Source organism: Pleurodeles waltl, chromosome 11 (assembly GCF_031143425.1).
Source record: "Pleurodeles waltl isolate 20211129_DDA chromosome 11, aPleWal1.hap1.20221129, whole genome shotgun sequence".
Lineage (NCBI taxonomy): Eukaryota > Metazoa > Chordata > Amphibia > Caudata > Salamandridae > Pleurodeles > Pleurodeles waltl.
Window position 1 is genome coordinate 133,082,983 of NC_090450.1, and position 16,272 is coordinate 133,099,254.

Here is a 16,272-nt window from a genome sequence, read left to right on the forward strand (position 1 = left end):
TCGCATCGACTGAGGATCCGTATGCGATATTTGCCCTTTGTTCATCGCCAGCAAGTGTAGAGATGGTTTGAGGGGAATGTGAGGCTTCATTGATAAAAGAAGAAGCTCTGTGAACCAGTGTTGGCGAGGCCAGTACGGAGCAATCAATATCAGGGTGCACGGCTCTGTCTTCATTTTCGTGAGGACTCTTGGGATCAGTGGAATTGGAGGAAAGGTGTAAGTAAAGATGCCTGACCAAGCTATGGAAAACACATTCCCCCATGATCCCTTTTGGGGATGCCAGCTTGCGAAGTACTGGCATTTGGCGTTCCATTTACTGGCGAACAGGTCGATTTTGGGCGTTCCCCACTGGGAAAAGATGTAGTCCACTGCGGATTGGTCTAGCACCCATTCGTGGCAGCTCGATCTTTGTCTGCTGAGTGAGTCCGCTATCTTGTTCTCTATCCCTGGCAGATACACCGCTGTGAGTCTGAAGCCTTGCTGTGAGGTACAATTCCAAATCTTTTGGGCTTCCTTGGAAAGGGTGAGAGACCTCGTGCCTCCTTGTTAGTTGAGGTAATGCATCGTAGTGGTGTTGTCTGTCCTTATGACTACGTCTGACCCCGCTATCTTCGGAAGAAAAGCCTGCAGAGCGAGATAAACTGCTCTGAGCTCCAGCAGGTTGATGTGCATTGGCCTCAACTCTAGTGGCCACTTGCTGCTTATTTGAAGATCTTGCAAAACAGCTCCCCAGCTGTCCAGAGAGGCGTTGGTCGTGATAGTCCTTGAAGCTGGATGATGATGGAAGGAAAGGCCCACAAACAAATGATGCTCTTGAGACCACCATGTCAGAGCTTTGACCATTGTTGGGGTTATGTTTATCCAATCTTCGAAACTTCCCGAAAGCTGGAGCCATTGAAAATGTAGTTGCTCCTGTAGCGGTCGCATTTTAAGTCTGCAGAGAGGAACCAGAGGTATGCATGATGACATCATGCCCAACAGGGTTTTGAAAAGGCAAACTGAAACTTCCCTAGAGTCAGTAACTTCTGTTGTCTCTCTACTGTGGAGCACGCCATGGTGGATTGAGTGTCCAGGTTTTCCCCTAAAAAGGGGATACTGCGTGATGGTAGAGGCTTGGACTTCTCCCAGTTGATGGCGAGGCCTAGACTGTTGAGTAAGGATACGCACCTTTTTGTTGATCTGCACGCTTCTGCGTAGGTGTTTGCTTTTATCAGCCAATCTTCGAGGTATGGAAATATCTGGTCTTTTCTCCTCCTCAGGAAAGCTGCGATTGGCGCTAGACATTTGGTATATATCATGGGAGCTAACTTTAGGCCAAAAGGAAGGACACAAAATTGAAAACGGCCTCCGGCTACGATGAATCGCAGATACTGTCTGTGGGCAGGGTGGATGGGAATGTGGAAATATGCGTCTTTTAGGGCTAGTGTATACATGAAATCTCCCTGGTTCAGTCGCAGAAGGACATCCTGTAGGCTTAACATGCAGAACGACTTCTTTTTTAAGTAGATGTTTAATTCCCTTAGATCGAGGATCGGCCTCCAGTTTTTCCACTTCTTGCGAATGAGCAAGAACCTGGAATAAAACCCCCTTCCTCGCTGTGACAGAGGTACTTTCTCTATAGCTCCTTTGAGGAGCATCTTGCTGATCTCCCTCTTGAGTTGTTCAGGATACCTTGATGGAATGTTGCGAGGAGGATTGGAGGGAAGTATTTGGATAAATTCCAGAGTGTGGCCCTGTTTCACTAATTGGAGGACCCACCTACCTGATGTGATGACTTGCCATTGCTTGAGAAACAGGGATATCTTTCTGCCTAGAACCAGTGGAGGAGGGTTGGATGTAGCCGGCGCCTTGGATGTATCAGGATCTACGAGCCGAGTCTTTAGCAGGGCGAGTTGAGCATCCCCTATTGCCAGATCTACCATAAGCTGCTTGTGGTGGTTGCCTTTGTGGGTAGTATTGATGAAACTGCTGGGAGGAAGAAGGACAGGCTGAATATCTATATTGCTGATAGCCTCCTCTATATGAGGGCAGTCCACGTCCTGTAGCCCGAAAGGATGGCTTCCGAAACTGGAGAGTCCCTATCGATCTTGCAGTATCCGTGTCGGATTTGATAGATTGTAAGGCCTCATCAACATGTTTACCAAATAATGCTTGGCCTCAAAAGGTAGGTCTAAAATCTTATTCTGTACCTCAGGCCTGAATGATGTAGCCTTTAGCCAGCCTTGCCTCCTAAGTACAGCCGCACCTGCGAGCTGGCGAAATGCAGTTGTGGCTATGTCCATCACACAGTCTATGAGCTCAGCTGAGGTGCGCTGACCTTCCTGTAATGTCTTCCTTGCCTCTGATCCTCTATCCTCTGGTAACTGATCAATATGTGGGGCGATGTCTGCCCATAGCTGTCTGTCATAACCAGCTAACACCGCTAGCGACTTAGCAGCTCTTAAAACTAAGCTAGCCATCGAGGAGAACCTTTTTCCAATCTTATCCAGCCGTCTACCTTCTCTGTCTGGAGGTGCAGAAATAGGAGCAGACGGATTCTTGGACTTTCTCTGTGCCGCCTGGGCCACCACTGAGTCTGGATGAGGGTGACCAAGTGGACATACTGGGGCATCGTCTGGTGCCTTGTACTTTTTACCTAGCCGTGGTAGTACTGCTGTGACAGTAGCAGGGTTATGCATCACTTTCAGCCCTTCTTCCCATAAGTAGCTGACCATTGGAATAGAGCGCACAGATTTCTGGAACGGCTCTTTAAAATCATATAGGAAGCATTCTGTTTGCTTGGACAGCATTGGCAAGGTGAACCGTTTAGCTGCTCTCTCCATGTGATTTTGAAATCCCCTGATGTCATCTGGCGGGTATACTACTTTTGACTGTGACGGAGGAGGAGCAGGAATAATGTATTCATCCCACTCAGTGTCAAGGAGCTCTCCTTCCGACATATAGGTGTCCTGAGGTAAGATCATATCTGGTGTAGTAACATTTGTCAATGGTAATGAGGTCAGTCTCTGACGTGGAGTAGTCACCCCTGAGACTGGCGACGGCGGAGGTTGCTCCCCTTGAGGAGGAAAATGCCTGCTATCATCAGCCAACATCGCCTGGAGGTCAGAGAGCAAAGAGGTTGGAATGTATGCTCCTTCCTGATATTGTTGGTCTCCTCCATAGTACTGAGGGTCATAGGTTTCCTCAAATTCGTCTTCGTCCTGATATTTGACGTTTAACTGAGAGGGGCTATGTGCTGGTCCACATGGACCCTCGTCATCTGACTCTTCATCCCCCTCTAACAAGTGAACCGGTATGAGGGGTGTCACCTTACTAGGTGAGGTGTGCTTTGGAGTACGTTTTTCTTGTTTTCTAGATTGTTTTTCCTTCTTCAACGGTGTCGTCGACGGCGCAGATATAATCTTCGTTGTTGGAGGAGTCGTCGGCGACGAATGCATGGAGATCTTGATCGTTGACAGCCTTACCGAGGAGTCTACCGTCAACAAGGTCGTCGACGATAGTAAAGCAGACACCGTTGTTACCGTCGTCGATGATGAAGAAGTGTAGATCTTCGTCATCATAACTGTCGACGGTGGAACAGTGAAAGTCTTCGTCAACGGTGAGAAAACACTCACCAACGGTCTCGTCGACGCTGAGTTCGTCGCCGACGGCACATTCTTAACAAAAGGCATAACAATGTCTTGTAGTAGGTTTCCTAGCTTGTTTAATGACCTCCATACATTCTTGAGTAAGGTCTAAGTGTCCAAATTCTAAGACTTCAGGAGCCAGATTGCTAGATTGAGCAATGCTGGATTCGGGTGTCTGATCTGTTGTTTTTGTTGAGTTAACAGATCTGGTCTGTTTAGTAATTTAACATGAGGTACTACTGATAGGTCCAGCAGTGTTGTGTACCACGGTTGGCGAGCCCAGGTTGGTGCTATAAGTATTAGTTTGAGTTTGTTTTGACTTAGTTTGTTTACCAGATAAGGAATGAGTGGGAGAGGGGGAAAAGCGTAAGCAAATATTCCTGACCAACTGATCCATAACACATTGCCCTTGGACAGAGGGTGTGGGTACCTGGACGCGATGTTTTGGCATTTTGCGTTTTCTTTTGTTGCGAATAGGTCTATTTTTGGTGTTCCCCAGCGTAGAAAGTAATCTTGTAGGATCTGGGGATGAATTTCCCATTCGTGTGTTTGTTGGTGATCTCGACTTAGATTGTCGGCTAACTGGCTTTGAATGCCTGGGATGTATTGTGCTATTAGGCGAATGTGATTGTGAATTGCCCAATGCCAAATTTTTTGTGCTAAGAGACACAGTTGTGACGAGTGTGTCCCTCCTTGCTTTTTGAGGTAATACATTGTCGTCATGTTGTCTGTTTTGACAAGAATGTGTTTGTGGGCTATCAGTGGTTGAAATGCTTTCAATACTAGAGACACTGCCAACAGTTCTAAATGATTTATGTGCAGTTGTTTTTGTTGAATGTCCCATTGTCTCTGTATACTGTGCTGGTTGAGGTGTGCTCCCCACACCATCATGGAAGCATCTGTTGTGATCATGTATTGAGGCACTGGGTCTTGGAATGGCCGCCCTTGGTTTACATTTATAGGCTTCCACCATTGAAGCGTGAAGTGGATCTGGCGGTCTATCAACACTAGATCTTGGAGTTGACACTGTGCATGTGTCCATTGTCTTGCTAGGCACTGTTGTAAGGGCTGCATGTGTAGTCTTGCGTTTAGGACAATGGCGATGCATGAAGGCATCATGCCCAGAAGTTTCATTACAAACTTCACCTGGTAGTGTTGGTTTGGCTGCATGTTTAATACTATATTCTGGAACGCTTGTACCCTTTGCGGACTTGGAGTGGCAATCGTCTTTTGTGTGCTGAGTGTTGCTCCCAAGTATTGTTGTATCTGGGATGGTTGTAGATGTGATTTTTGGTAATTTATAGAAAACCCTAGTTTGTGTAGAGTTTCTATAACGTATTGTGTGTGAAGAAGACACTGTTGCTGAGTGCTGGTTTTTATTAACCAATCGTCTAAGTATGGGAATACGTGCATGTGCTGTCTCCTTATATGAGCGGCTACTACAGCAAGGCATTTTGTGAATACCATTGGGGCTGTTATCCCGAATGGTAACACCTTGAATTGGTAATGCACGCCCTGGATTACAAACCTTAAGTATTTCCTGTGAGAAGGATGTATGGGTATGTGAAAATATGCATCCTTGAGATCTAACGCTGACATCTAGTCCTGTTTTTTGAGCAAGGGAATCACGTCTTGAAGTGTTACCATGTGGAAGTGATCTGATTTGATGGAGAGATTCAGCGTTCTGAGGTCTAATATGGGTCTCAACGTTTTGTCTTTCTTTGGAATTAGGAAATATAGGGAGTAGACACCTGTTCCTTTTTGATGGTTGGGTACTAGTTCTATTGCTTGTTTTTGTAACAATGCTTGGACCTCTAGCTGTAACAGGTCCAAGTGTTGTTTGGACATTTTGTGTGCTCTTGTGGGCACATCTGGTGGGAAATTTATAAATTCTATGCAATAACCATGTTGGATAATGGCTAGGGACCCATGCCTCCGTAGTTATGTTTGTCCAGTTTTTGTAGTATGCAGTAAGTCTCCCCCCACTGGTGTTAAGTGTTGGGGGTTTGTGACATTGAAGTCACTGTTTGGCTTGAGTTGTTTTAGGGTTTTGGAATTTCCCCCTTGCTCTTGGGAATTGTCCACCCCTGTATGATCTTCGAAACCCTCCTCTCTGGTACTGCCCTTATAGGTGGGTCTAGTTTGTGAGGTGGAAGGCTCTGAGGTTTGAGTCCGAAACCCCCCTCTAAATTGTGGCTTTCTAAAAGTGCCTCTGCTTTGTGGGGAGTAGAGCGCGCCCATGGCTTTGGCCGGGTCTGTGTCTTTCTTTAGTTTTTCAATTGCCGTGTCCACCTCTGGCCCAAACAATTGTTCCTGGTTAAAAGGCATATTTAACACAGCTTGCTGGATTTCCGGTTTAAAACCTGAGCTCTGTAACCATGCATGCCTGCGAATGGTTACCGCAGTGTTGACTGTCCGTGCTCCTGTGTCTGCCGAGTCCAATGCAGACCTTATCTGGTTGTTGGAAACTGCTTGTCCTTTCTCAACAACCTGTAGGGCACGTTTTTGGTGTTCCTTGGGCAAGTGATGTATAATGTGTTGCATCTCGTCCCAGTGTGCCCTGTCGTAGCGAGCCAGTAGAGCCTGCGAGTTGGCAATCCGCCATTGATTGGCTGCCTTTGCTGCCACTCGTTTGCCCGCAGCATCGAACTTCCGACTTTCCTTGTCAGGCGGGGTGGGTCTCCTGATGATTGGGAGTTTGCCCTCTTTCTTGCTGCTCCCACGACCACCAAATCTGGTGTCAGTTGCTGTGTTATAAACACAGGGTCCGTTGGGGGAGGTTTGTATTTTTTCTCTACCCTAGGCGTGATAGCTCTGCCTTTCACTGGGTCCTGGAACACCTGTTTTGCGTGCTTGAGCATGCCTGGGAGCATTGGCAAACTTTGATAAGAACTGTGGGTGGATGCCAAGGTGTTAAATAAGAAATCATCTTCTATTGGCTCCGCATGGATTGCTACATTGTGGAAAGTAGCTGCCCTTGATAATACCTGCAAATATGCAGTGCTGTCCTCTGGAGGTGACGGCCTTGCCGGGTAACAATCGGGACTGTTGTAGGAGACCGGTGCATCATATAAGCCCCATGCATCCGGGTCCTCCTGTGTCATCCCCGTGTGTGTTGGTGACTGCAATGGGGGTGTTGTTACCGGGGACAGCTGTGGTGAATGCAGTGGAGAAGGCTGTGGCGAAAACCTTGGTGGTGGTGTTTTGTCTCTTGCCACCTTTGCCTTTGGCTGCATTTCTGACTCCTGAAATGCCAGCTTTCTTTTTATTTTAATTGGAGGAAGAGTTTGTATTTTACCAGTCTCTTTCTGGATGTGCAGCCTCCTTGGAGTATGGTCTGGTTCCCCCATACTTATTTCCTGCACAAATCTATGCTCTTGCATTTGGCTGGAAAGTCCGTGCTCTTCCGTGTAGGAGCCTATTTTTGGCTCTGAGGCTGCCTTTTTCGATACCGAAGGTTTCGAAACAGTCTTCTTCGGTTCCGAGGTAACCTTTTTCATCTTGGGTGTGTCGAACTCTCGGTTTCCGAGATGGTTCGGAGCCGGTATCTCGACCGGAGTCGGATGTCTTCGGCTGTTGTGTGGCCTTTTTCGGTGCCGATGGTTGGTCACCGTGTTTTCGGGTTAAGCTATGGCCTGTTGGCGGTGGCATCCCCTTGGCCTTTATGATTTTGGAGTGAGTCTTGAACAGGGCAGTTTTACTCAGTTTTCTGCGGTGTCGTCGGTAGCTCACTTTCGGAGTCGTCCGAGTCCGATTCTTGTATGGAGATTCTTTCCTCCTCCTCGACGTCGATCTGTTCGGTCGGTGTCAATGCCATTTGTAGTCTTCTTGCTCTTCGATCGCGTAGGGTCTTTTTCGATCAAAATGCCCGACAGGCCTCGCAAGTATCCTCCCTGTGTTCCGGTGATAGACACAGATTACAGACCAAGTGTTGGTCTGTGTAAGGATACTTGGCGTGGCAATTCAGGCAGAAACGGAAGGGGGTCCGGTCCATTAGTTTCGACGATGGATGCGGTCGGGCCGACCAGGCCCCGTTGAACAGTGGAAGCCCCGAAGGGCCACCAGAGCGCTTCTACTATCGGTGTCGATATACTAACACTAAACCGGTACCGAGCGCGAACAATACCGTCTAATTTTCGATAATTAGCTAACTTTCCCGATTCGAAATACGGAGCGAAGAGGAACACGTCCGAACCCGATGGTGGAAAGAAAACAATCTAAGATGGAGTCGACGCCCATGCGCAATGGAGCCGAAAGGGATGAGTCCCTCGGGCTCGTGACTCGAAAAGACTTCTTCGAAGAAAAACAACTTGTAACACTCCGAGCCCAACACTAGATGGCAGGATAATGCACAGCATGTGTATTTGCAGCTACACATGCCATCGAACATATAGATATATATTTACACATATATATAAAACAACAACAAGAAGGAATTACTGCTACACAACTATCAGTGACACATACAATTCAAAGCATACTATTACTGACATTTCTCTTCAGAGGGTGGCTGGGGTCCGTGTTTGCTTGGGGTGGAAGGGTCTGTCCACTGGCCAACGAACAGTGCTGAGGCCTGCTGGTCAGCCTGTGGTGGTACTAACCTAACACCTGATAGCATGAACTACTCCAGGTGCATATGTTCATCGTTTGAACCTAAGGTACACTTAGGGGCTTGACTGTGGGTGACATGTGAGGGGGCTGTGGGGCATCTCAGCAGTGCATTTCCACTCTGATCCAGGGACTATGTCCTGCACTGCTGGTCCCACTCTGATAAAGGTTCATTCTTGAAAGAGCCAAACTCCACCCCACACCTGAAAGACTACTGGACATTTATTGGGTAATGGTGATTAGTGCTACCCTTACATTAATGTAAAATATTTTGAGTGTAATAACCCTATCTTATTATCTTACAATCCATTGTATGGCATTTATCATAATGGTCAAAGGTCGCATGCATCTGTTCAGTGCTTTTACTATGTTCATGCTACAATTCAACATACTTTAACGAGTGTCAGGTCCTCGGCACAAGAATATTACATAAAGCTGTGCACAAAGTTCACCAGGATCTGCTAACATAGTGAAGAAGAATAGATGGAGTTATGATGAAGGAGTAAGACAACGCAGGAGAAAACTATAAAGGATTTAGAGGACTCTAGCAAGGCTTGATTTTGTAATTTAGGTATGATATACCGGAATATGCTGCACATAGTTGAAGTTTTGCATACAAATCATTGATTCACTAGTTTGTTACTCCAAGTGCAGACCTTCTTTGACTCGTAGATTAAAAGCATATTTCTCACTGAGAAAGAGGACATCTAGAAGTGCACTGGGGACAAGTATACATGTATTTCAAGTATTAAGATGAAGATCTGAAATTATCTGATAAACTAAAGAAATCATAGAAAGAAGCACCTGTGATAAATATTAATTAAGTAAAGGAGGTTTTAATGCACAGAGTCCTTGAGTAGTAGGTACAAAATTAGTGCTTGATTAATAGGTGAATAGGACTAGAATATTTCTAATCCTTACGAGCTCAGTGATTCAAGAGGGGATATTGGCCCCATATGGCAGAACCTAAAAAATGATTTGTAACATGTTTGAAAATACCACAGAGACTGCAGGTAATTTGGCAGTGTGTCGTAAAGTTCAGCATTTCTATGCACTCTTTCGACAGTCACACAACACAGCCTCTGGTATTCCCACTAATTCACATCTGTACAAATTTATTAAAAGCACTGTTTAAATTCACTCCGTTCTTTTGTATTTCCTCGGATTTAACTTGTGCTATATATAAAATAACAATATAAATAAAAAACAAATGCAGCTTACATTCATCCAAATTGACAAAGTCCTGATGTACTTCTTCATTGCCAGTTTTGTTGTTTCTAGCTTTTTTAATGACATAGGCACGGTCTTTAATGTGGTGGCCTACTGCCATCTTCTCAATCCCACTTTCAGAATCTTTAACTCCCTTAATGGTCTCTTTAATCTATAAAAGAAACAGTTACAACATTATAATATCTGTCACAAAACCAAAATACTCGAGAGAAATATTCTACTTAAACAAAAGCCAGGATGTTTTTATTTCACCGATAACATGATGTGAAAGAAATTTAACAACAGGGATGACGTCAGAATATACCAGCATTTATAGCTGTCAACTAAACTGCTCTCTGTGTGTAATGTACTCCTGAAGCATAACTAAACAGGGGAAAAACACTGCTCTACAACTTTATTTTAAAAGATTTAAAAGTTAAAACTAAATTTAGTGAAACAAACATTTTGTGATTTGCTTCATGCCAGAGTGAATTACAGGAATGTGAAGATACCACATACAATACTACCTATTCGCCTAAACTAAACGCTTTCACATATGCATGTTTAGGTACACACTGTTAACATAATTCCTCTAGCCAGAAGATGATTACAGTTACAGGATGCCTGACCCAGAGGTTTGGGAGCCATAAAAGGAGAGTGGGTGTTACTAAAGTCAATAGTTAATAGATTATAAACAGCTTGGGATAAATAATCCTACGCAGCTCAAATTCAAATGTTAAGTTCAGAGCAAACTTAGATCCAACAGCTGCAAAGAGGGCAATGAAAAGGAGCATTTAAATTTAGTGTAACACAAGAACTTAAAACTTAGACAGGTGTGCAACAGACCTTTTGCCCCCACTGTGTAGACAGTGAGAATCAAAGCACAGCGATGGCAGAGCAGAGCTCAAGCTGTCGCCAGGGTCGGCAAAATGTCACCCATTTTAAAGCTAATTTTGCTACAAAAAAGTAGACCTTGTGAAAACAGCAGCAAGCTGTTCTGCACACTGTTGGTACTTATTTCATACCGTCAAAGATGTGAAAGCAGTGATCTGAACTTGAACTCAGCATGAAAAACAAGGTAAGTAAGGGACAGAAAGACATGCCTACTTAGGCACTCGTCGTGAGAGGCCTAGAGTAATACCCATTCAGCTTCACAGAAACATTCATATAATTGTCAAAGGGCAAGGTAGTAATATCAAATCTCAAATGTATTCCTAAAAAAGCAACTAAGTTTCATCTAAATTAACTAGATATGTTTCAAATCTCAAACACTACATCTCTTCACTCAGTAGACGTCGAAAGATACCTAAAGGTGTACCTCGGAAATGAAGGGTTTCCCTGTGACAAAACAATCTATTTCAAGATGGGTTGCGGTAACGACTTTCTGCTAAATAAAAGCTGTAGGCTTTCTGGGACAGAAAGTTAACGCTTATTCTGCAAGAAGCATAGCTGCATCACCGGCAATCTCTTTGAGAGTGACACTTCATTCGTGAGACATTTGTAGAGATGCAATGTGGAGGAGCATGCACATCGCCACCAAACACTAATACTGGGAACCCTGTCAGGCAGGTTTTGGACATCTATCCAAGTAAAGTGACCCTGTTTCTTTTACATACCACCATCCTAATATACAGTTTAAATCGATTGAAAATGTTCACAGCTTGCTATTGTGATTCAAGCATGTGAATCTATGAATGATCCAATGCTGGTGAAATACAAGTTACTTTCCTGTAACTGCCATTCTCCAATGTTGGCATCTTTCATAGATTCATATACGACCCACCATACACCCCACGATAAGGTTCCCCTCAGCCATTTCTACTTCTACTATGGGTTTTTTGTTTCCTCTACTTGTGCTACTAAATATGAGGCGTAAACTCCTCTGGGAGGAGTAAGTCATAGAGCACTCTCACCTCATTGGTCAAAATTCTGACCTTTTTAAAATGTGGTGGATGTATTTATAAAGTGGACACTGGCTGAAGCCTTTACTTATGTCAGTGCCGTGTACTGCTATATCAAAGTTACATATGGAGTCACATTTTTGCGGCAGGGAATGATTCAAGCATGTAAATCTGTGAAAGATCCAGTACTGGAGAATTTTAATGCTATTGGGTGGGTAGAGGAATAGGAGGGTAAGTGTGATTTTAGGATGTTATGTGAGTGAGGTAAGGGGAGATCTGGGAGATTTTAGGGTTTGGGGTGGAATGAAGTCAAGGTAGGTAATGTCCTATTTAGGGTTAGGGTGGGTAGGGTAAAAGGAGGTAAAGAGATTTTATGGTTCAGGGATGGCAGGGGTGGACATTGGTAAAGGGAAGTAAAAGTGATTTTAGGGTTCAGGGGAGGGAAAAAGTAATGGAGATTAAGAGTAAAAAATAAAAAAGGGGGGGGTGTTGGAAGGGTGACCACGAAAAAATAAAAATATATAGATATATGTGCACAGCATGTGTATCTGCAGCTACACATGCCATCGAACACATATATATATATAAACAAATAAAACTTAGTGGAGGTTGTCAGATTGCATAGTTATAGTTAGGACCATGTTCCCATAGAAAAAGGATTTTTTGACTTTCCTATATCTTTGGGGCCGTTTGATGAACCTTCATGAAACTTTCCCAAAAAAAAGTGTGCCGGTGATTCATGTTGTGCACAGAAAGGTTTGGGGTGATCCATCAAATGGGAACCAACAAAAAAAGGAGGGCCAAAAAACATGCGTTTCTCATGTTAATTCCCACAGGGGCTTTGAACACAACTATAGCCTGAACCGCTGGATGGAATACACCAAATTTGGAAGAAAGGTAGCTTTCAGTACTGTGCTTTTGCCTATTTGGTGTAACTCCGTTCAGTAGTTCATTGGCTGCCAACCCTTCAAACCAGGAAGTGTTTGTATCCATCTTGGGACTCTGCTGAAGCAGAGTCCCACAAAACAGTTAAAGAAAAAGAAAAACAAGGGGTAGAGTCACCCTGACCTCCTAGTCCTGGTGCTGGGATCCAGAGGGATCTGCCGCAGAGCAAAAAAACCATTAAAAAATAAAGCATGGGCTCCTGCGCTTGTATTTTTACAAGCCCCCAGGTGGGCCAGGTCGTGGGGGCATTCACATTTCCCCCGGGGCATTAAAGTATGATGTAATGCGGTGGGGGGGAATCAGGGGACGTTCAGCCTCCCAGCACTCACCCCGCAGCCCTGGGGCAAATCTTTAAAATGAATGCAGGGGCGGGGCCAGTCCCCCCGCAGCCCTCCGGATCGCCATCTCCCTGGGGCTAATTCTAAAAAAAAAGAGAGGGATTTGTTGCAGCCCCTCAGGCTCCACGACCTTCCCGTCAGTATTTAGATGTTGGAGGGGGGCCACGCGGCCCCCCCAAGGAGCCATTAATAGCCCTGGCTACCGCCACCTCCCAGGGCCGGCTCCTGCTATGTACTGGGGTGCCCACTCCCAGGACATAGCTGTTTGCTGTGACTTGGCAGGAGTTGAGAGCTTACTGAGAAAAACAAGGGATGTTATAGTTAGGAAAATGAATTAAAAAAAACACATAGCAATTCAAATAAAAAAAACAAAGACTATAGAGAAGTTATAGTTAGGCCCACATTTCACACTTACAAAACCACAGAAATTCAGCAGTTATAGTTACCTGAATTAACTATAACTTGCACTACTGTAATGCATTACTTTTGACCTCACATAATACATCCCGAAAGACTTGGTCGGTGACATATACATATATATATATTACCTAATGGCGGTTGTCACTGGGTAGTTATAGTTAGGACCATGTTTCCACAGAAAAGGCGTTTTTTAAATTGCCTATATCTTTGGCACCGTTTGACGAATCTTCACTACATTTTCCAAGACAACTGTCACAGTGATTCTTGTTGCGCACAGAACGTTTCAGAGTGATCCATCAAGTGGGGCTGAGAAAAAGAGTGGATGGTAAAAAAAAGTTGTGCTTCCCATGTTAATTCCCCATAGGACCTTTAGGTATGTCTACAGCCCGAACCACTGGATGAAATTACACCATATTTGGCATTAAGCTAGTCTTCAGTGTAAATCCGTTCAATAGTTTTTGAGAAATTGAGGGAAGTTCAAATTTGTTGATCTCTGGCCATGAAGTATTAGCGAAGTAAGACAAGCTTGTGCAGGGAAATGCACAGCTCTGATTGGCAGCCCACACGTAAAACCAGTAAGTGTTAGTAGCCATCTTGGGACTCGGCTTCAGCAGTAAAATAAAAGTAAAGAATAAAGTAGAGGGGCCAGTGTAGGGACACACAGACCCCTTAGCTTTCAGGGGTGGGAGCCAGAGCAAAAAAAGCTTTTTTTTTAATTATTATTTTTGCCGCAAATTTGTGACCAAAAAAAAGTGCAGACTCCTGTGCTTGTTTTTTTGACGGGCCCCCAGGTCCCGCGAGCATCGATAATTGTGTGGGGGGCCTCTTAACCCCCCACAGCCTCGGGGACCAACATCTCCCAGGAGGTTTAATTATAATACCTATATTATATTATATACCTTATATGACCCACCCCATGAGCCCCAGGGGCAACCACCACCCCAGGGCAATGTCTAAATATAGTACGGGGGCCACGTACCCCCACAGCCCCGGGGATCACCACCTCTCAAGGGCAATGAATAAATAAGGTGCAGGGGCAGTGCGGCCTGGGAAATACCACCTCCCCAGGCTTTTATTATTAGAATATATGTGGGAGGAACGTGCCCCCGTGCCCTGGGGACCACCACCTCCACAGAGCTTTGAATATAATATATGCAGGGCCCTGTTAAAAAAAACCTTAGAAATTGACTGAAAAGGGGATGTTATAGTTATGAAATAGAATAAAAAACCATAGCAATTCACTAAAAAAACACAAAGGTTAGAGGGACGTTATAGTTAGGCTCTGAATTTACATGCACAAAACCATTGATAATGCCGCTGTTAGAGATATTTCAAGTAACTAACAACTAATTGTATGTATGTGTGTGGTATGCAGCGTAACATGCCACGAACAGATGTACACTGGGTAAGTGACATTTTCCGTTTGATGGCATGTGTGGCTGCAGATACACATGCTATGCAGACTATAAAGCAGTTTTTCCTCCCATAAAAGCAGTGGTTAGCCCGTAGGAGTTGAAGTTGTTTGAAATAATGTTCTTAGTACGGCTTGACCTACTGTGGCTTGCTGTGTTGCTTACACATCTACACAGTAATGCTTGGTAAACATATGTGGTGTTGACCAAGTAGCTGCTTCACAAATTTCAGCCATTGGTATATTTCATAAGAAAGCCATTGTAGCCCCTTTTTTCCATGTGGAATGTGCTTTAGGTGTAACTAAGAGCTGCCTTTTAGCTTTAAGGTAACATGTTTGGATGCATTTTACTATCCATCTTGCTAAACCTTGTTTTGAAATAGGGTTACCAGTATGTGGTTTTTGGAACGCCACAAATAACTGTTTCGTTTTCCTAAATGATTTTGTTCTATCTATGTAATACAATAAGGCTCTTTTAATATCTAATGTATGCAGGGCTCTTTCTGCTACAGAGTCTGGCTGGGGGAAGAAGGCTGGTAGGTCCACTGTTTGATATGAAACGGTGATATAACTTTTGGGAGAAATTTAGGGTTAATGTGAAGTACAACTTTATGTTTGTGTACTTGTATGAACGGTTCTTGAATTGTGAAAGCTTGGATTTCACTAACTCTTCTTAATGAAGTAATTGCAACTAGGAAGGCAACTTTCCATGTTAGGTATTGAATCTGACATGAGTGCCTAGGTTCAAATGGTGGACCCATAAGTTGTGTGAGCACTATGTTTAGATTCCACGAAGGCACTGGATACGTTCTAGGTGGAATGATGCGTTTTAATCCTTCCATGAAGGCTTTGATAACAGGAACTCTAAATAAAGAGCCGTGTTGTATATTTTGCAAGTATGCAGAGATTGCAGTGAGATGTATTTTTATGGATGAAAAAGCTAAGTTTGCTTTTTTCAAATGAAGCAGATCACATACAATGTGTTGTATTGATGCTGAAAGAGGGGTAATTTATTTAGATTGACAGTAATACACAAATCTTTTCCATTTGTTTGTATAGCACTGCCTGGTAGTGGGTTTTCTTGCTTGTTTAATTACTTCCATATATTCAGTTGGTAGTTGCAGATACCCAAATTCTATGACTTCAGGAGCCAAATCGCTAGATTGAGTATGTTGGGATTTGGATGCCTGATCAGTTGTTTGTTTCGTGTTAACAGATCTGGTCTGTTTGGGAGTTTGATATGTGGTACTACTGACAGGTCAAATAGTGTTGCGTACTAGGATTAACGTGCCCACGTTGGTGCTATGAGTATGAGTTTGAGCTTGTTGACGCAGTTTGTTGACTAGAAATGGAATGAGCGGGAGAGGGGGAAAAGCGGAAGCAAATATCCCTGACCAATTCATCCATAGAGCATTGCCCTTGGATAGGGGATGTGGGTACCTGGATGCGAAGTTTTGGCATTTTGGGGGTCATTCCGACCCTGGCGGTCATGGACCGCCAGGGCCGGGGTTGGAGGATGCACCGCCAACAGGCTGGCGGTGCATCAAGGGCAATTCTGACCGCGGCGGTAAAGCCGCGGTCAGAAAAGGGAAACCGGCGGTTTCCCGCCGGTTTTCCCCTGCCCCTGTGAATCCTCCACGGCGGCGCTGCAAGCAGCGCCGCCATGGGGATTCCGACCCCCTTCCCGCCAGCCTGGTTCTGGCGGTTTTCACCGCCAGAACCAGGCTCGCGGGAACGGGTGTCGTGGGGCCCCTGGGGGCCCCTGCAGTGCAGTGCCAATGGCATGGGCACTGCAGGGGCCCCCTAACAGGCCC

At 44.7% G+C, this 16,272-nt stretch overlaps 1 protein-coding gene across 2 annotated transcripts in view; it reads right to left on the reverse strand.

Moving 5' to 3' along the window:
* The window catches only part of MLF1 (myeloid leukemia factor 1), a 144,900-nt gene that overhangs the window by 62,694 nt on the left and 65,934 nt on the right, over positions 1 to 16,272 (reverse strand). For both annotated transcript variants that reach the window (XM_069213274.1, XM_069213273.1), the window contains one exon: positions 9,456 to 9,615. In XM_069213274.1, the coding sequence (XP_069069375.1) occupies positions 9,456 to 9,615 (160 nt within the window). The remainder of the gene's footprint in view (positions 1 to 9,455; positions 9,616 to 16,272) is intronic.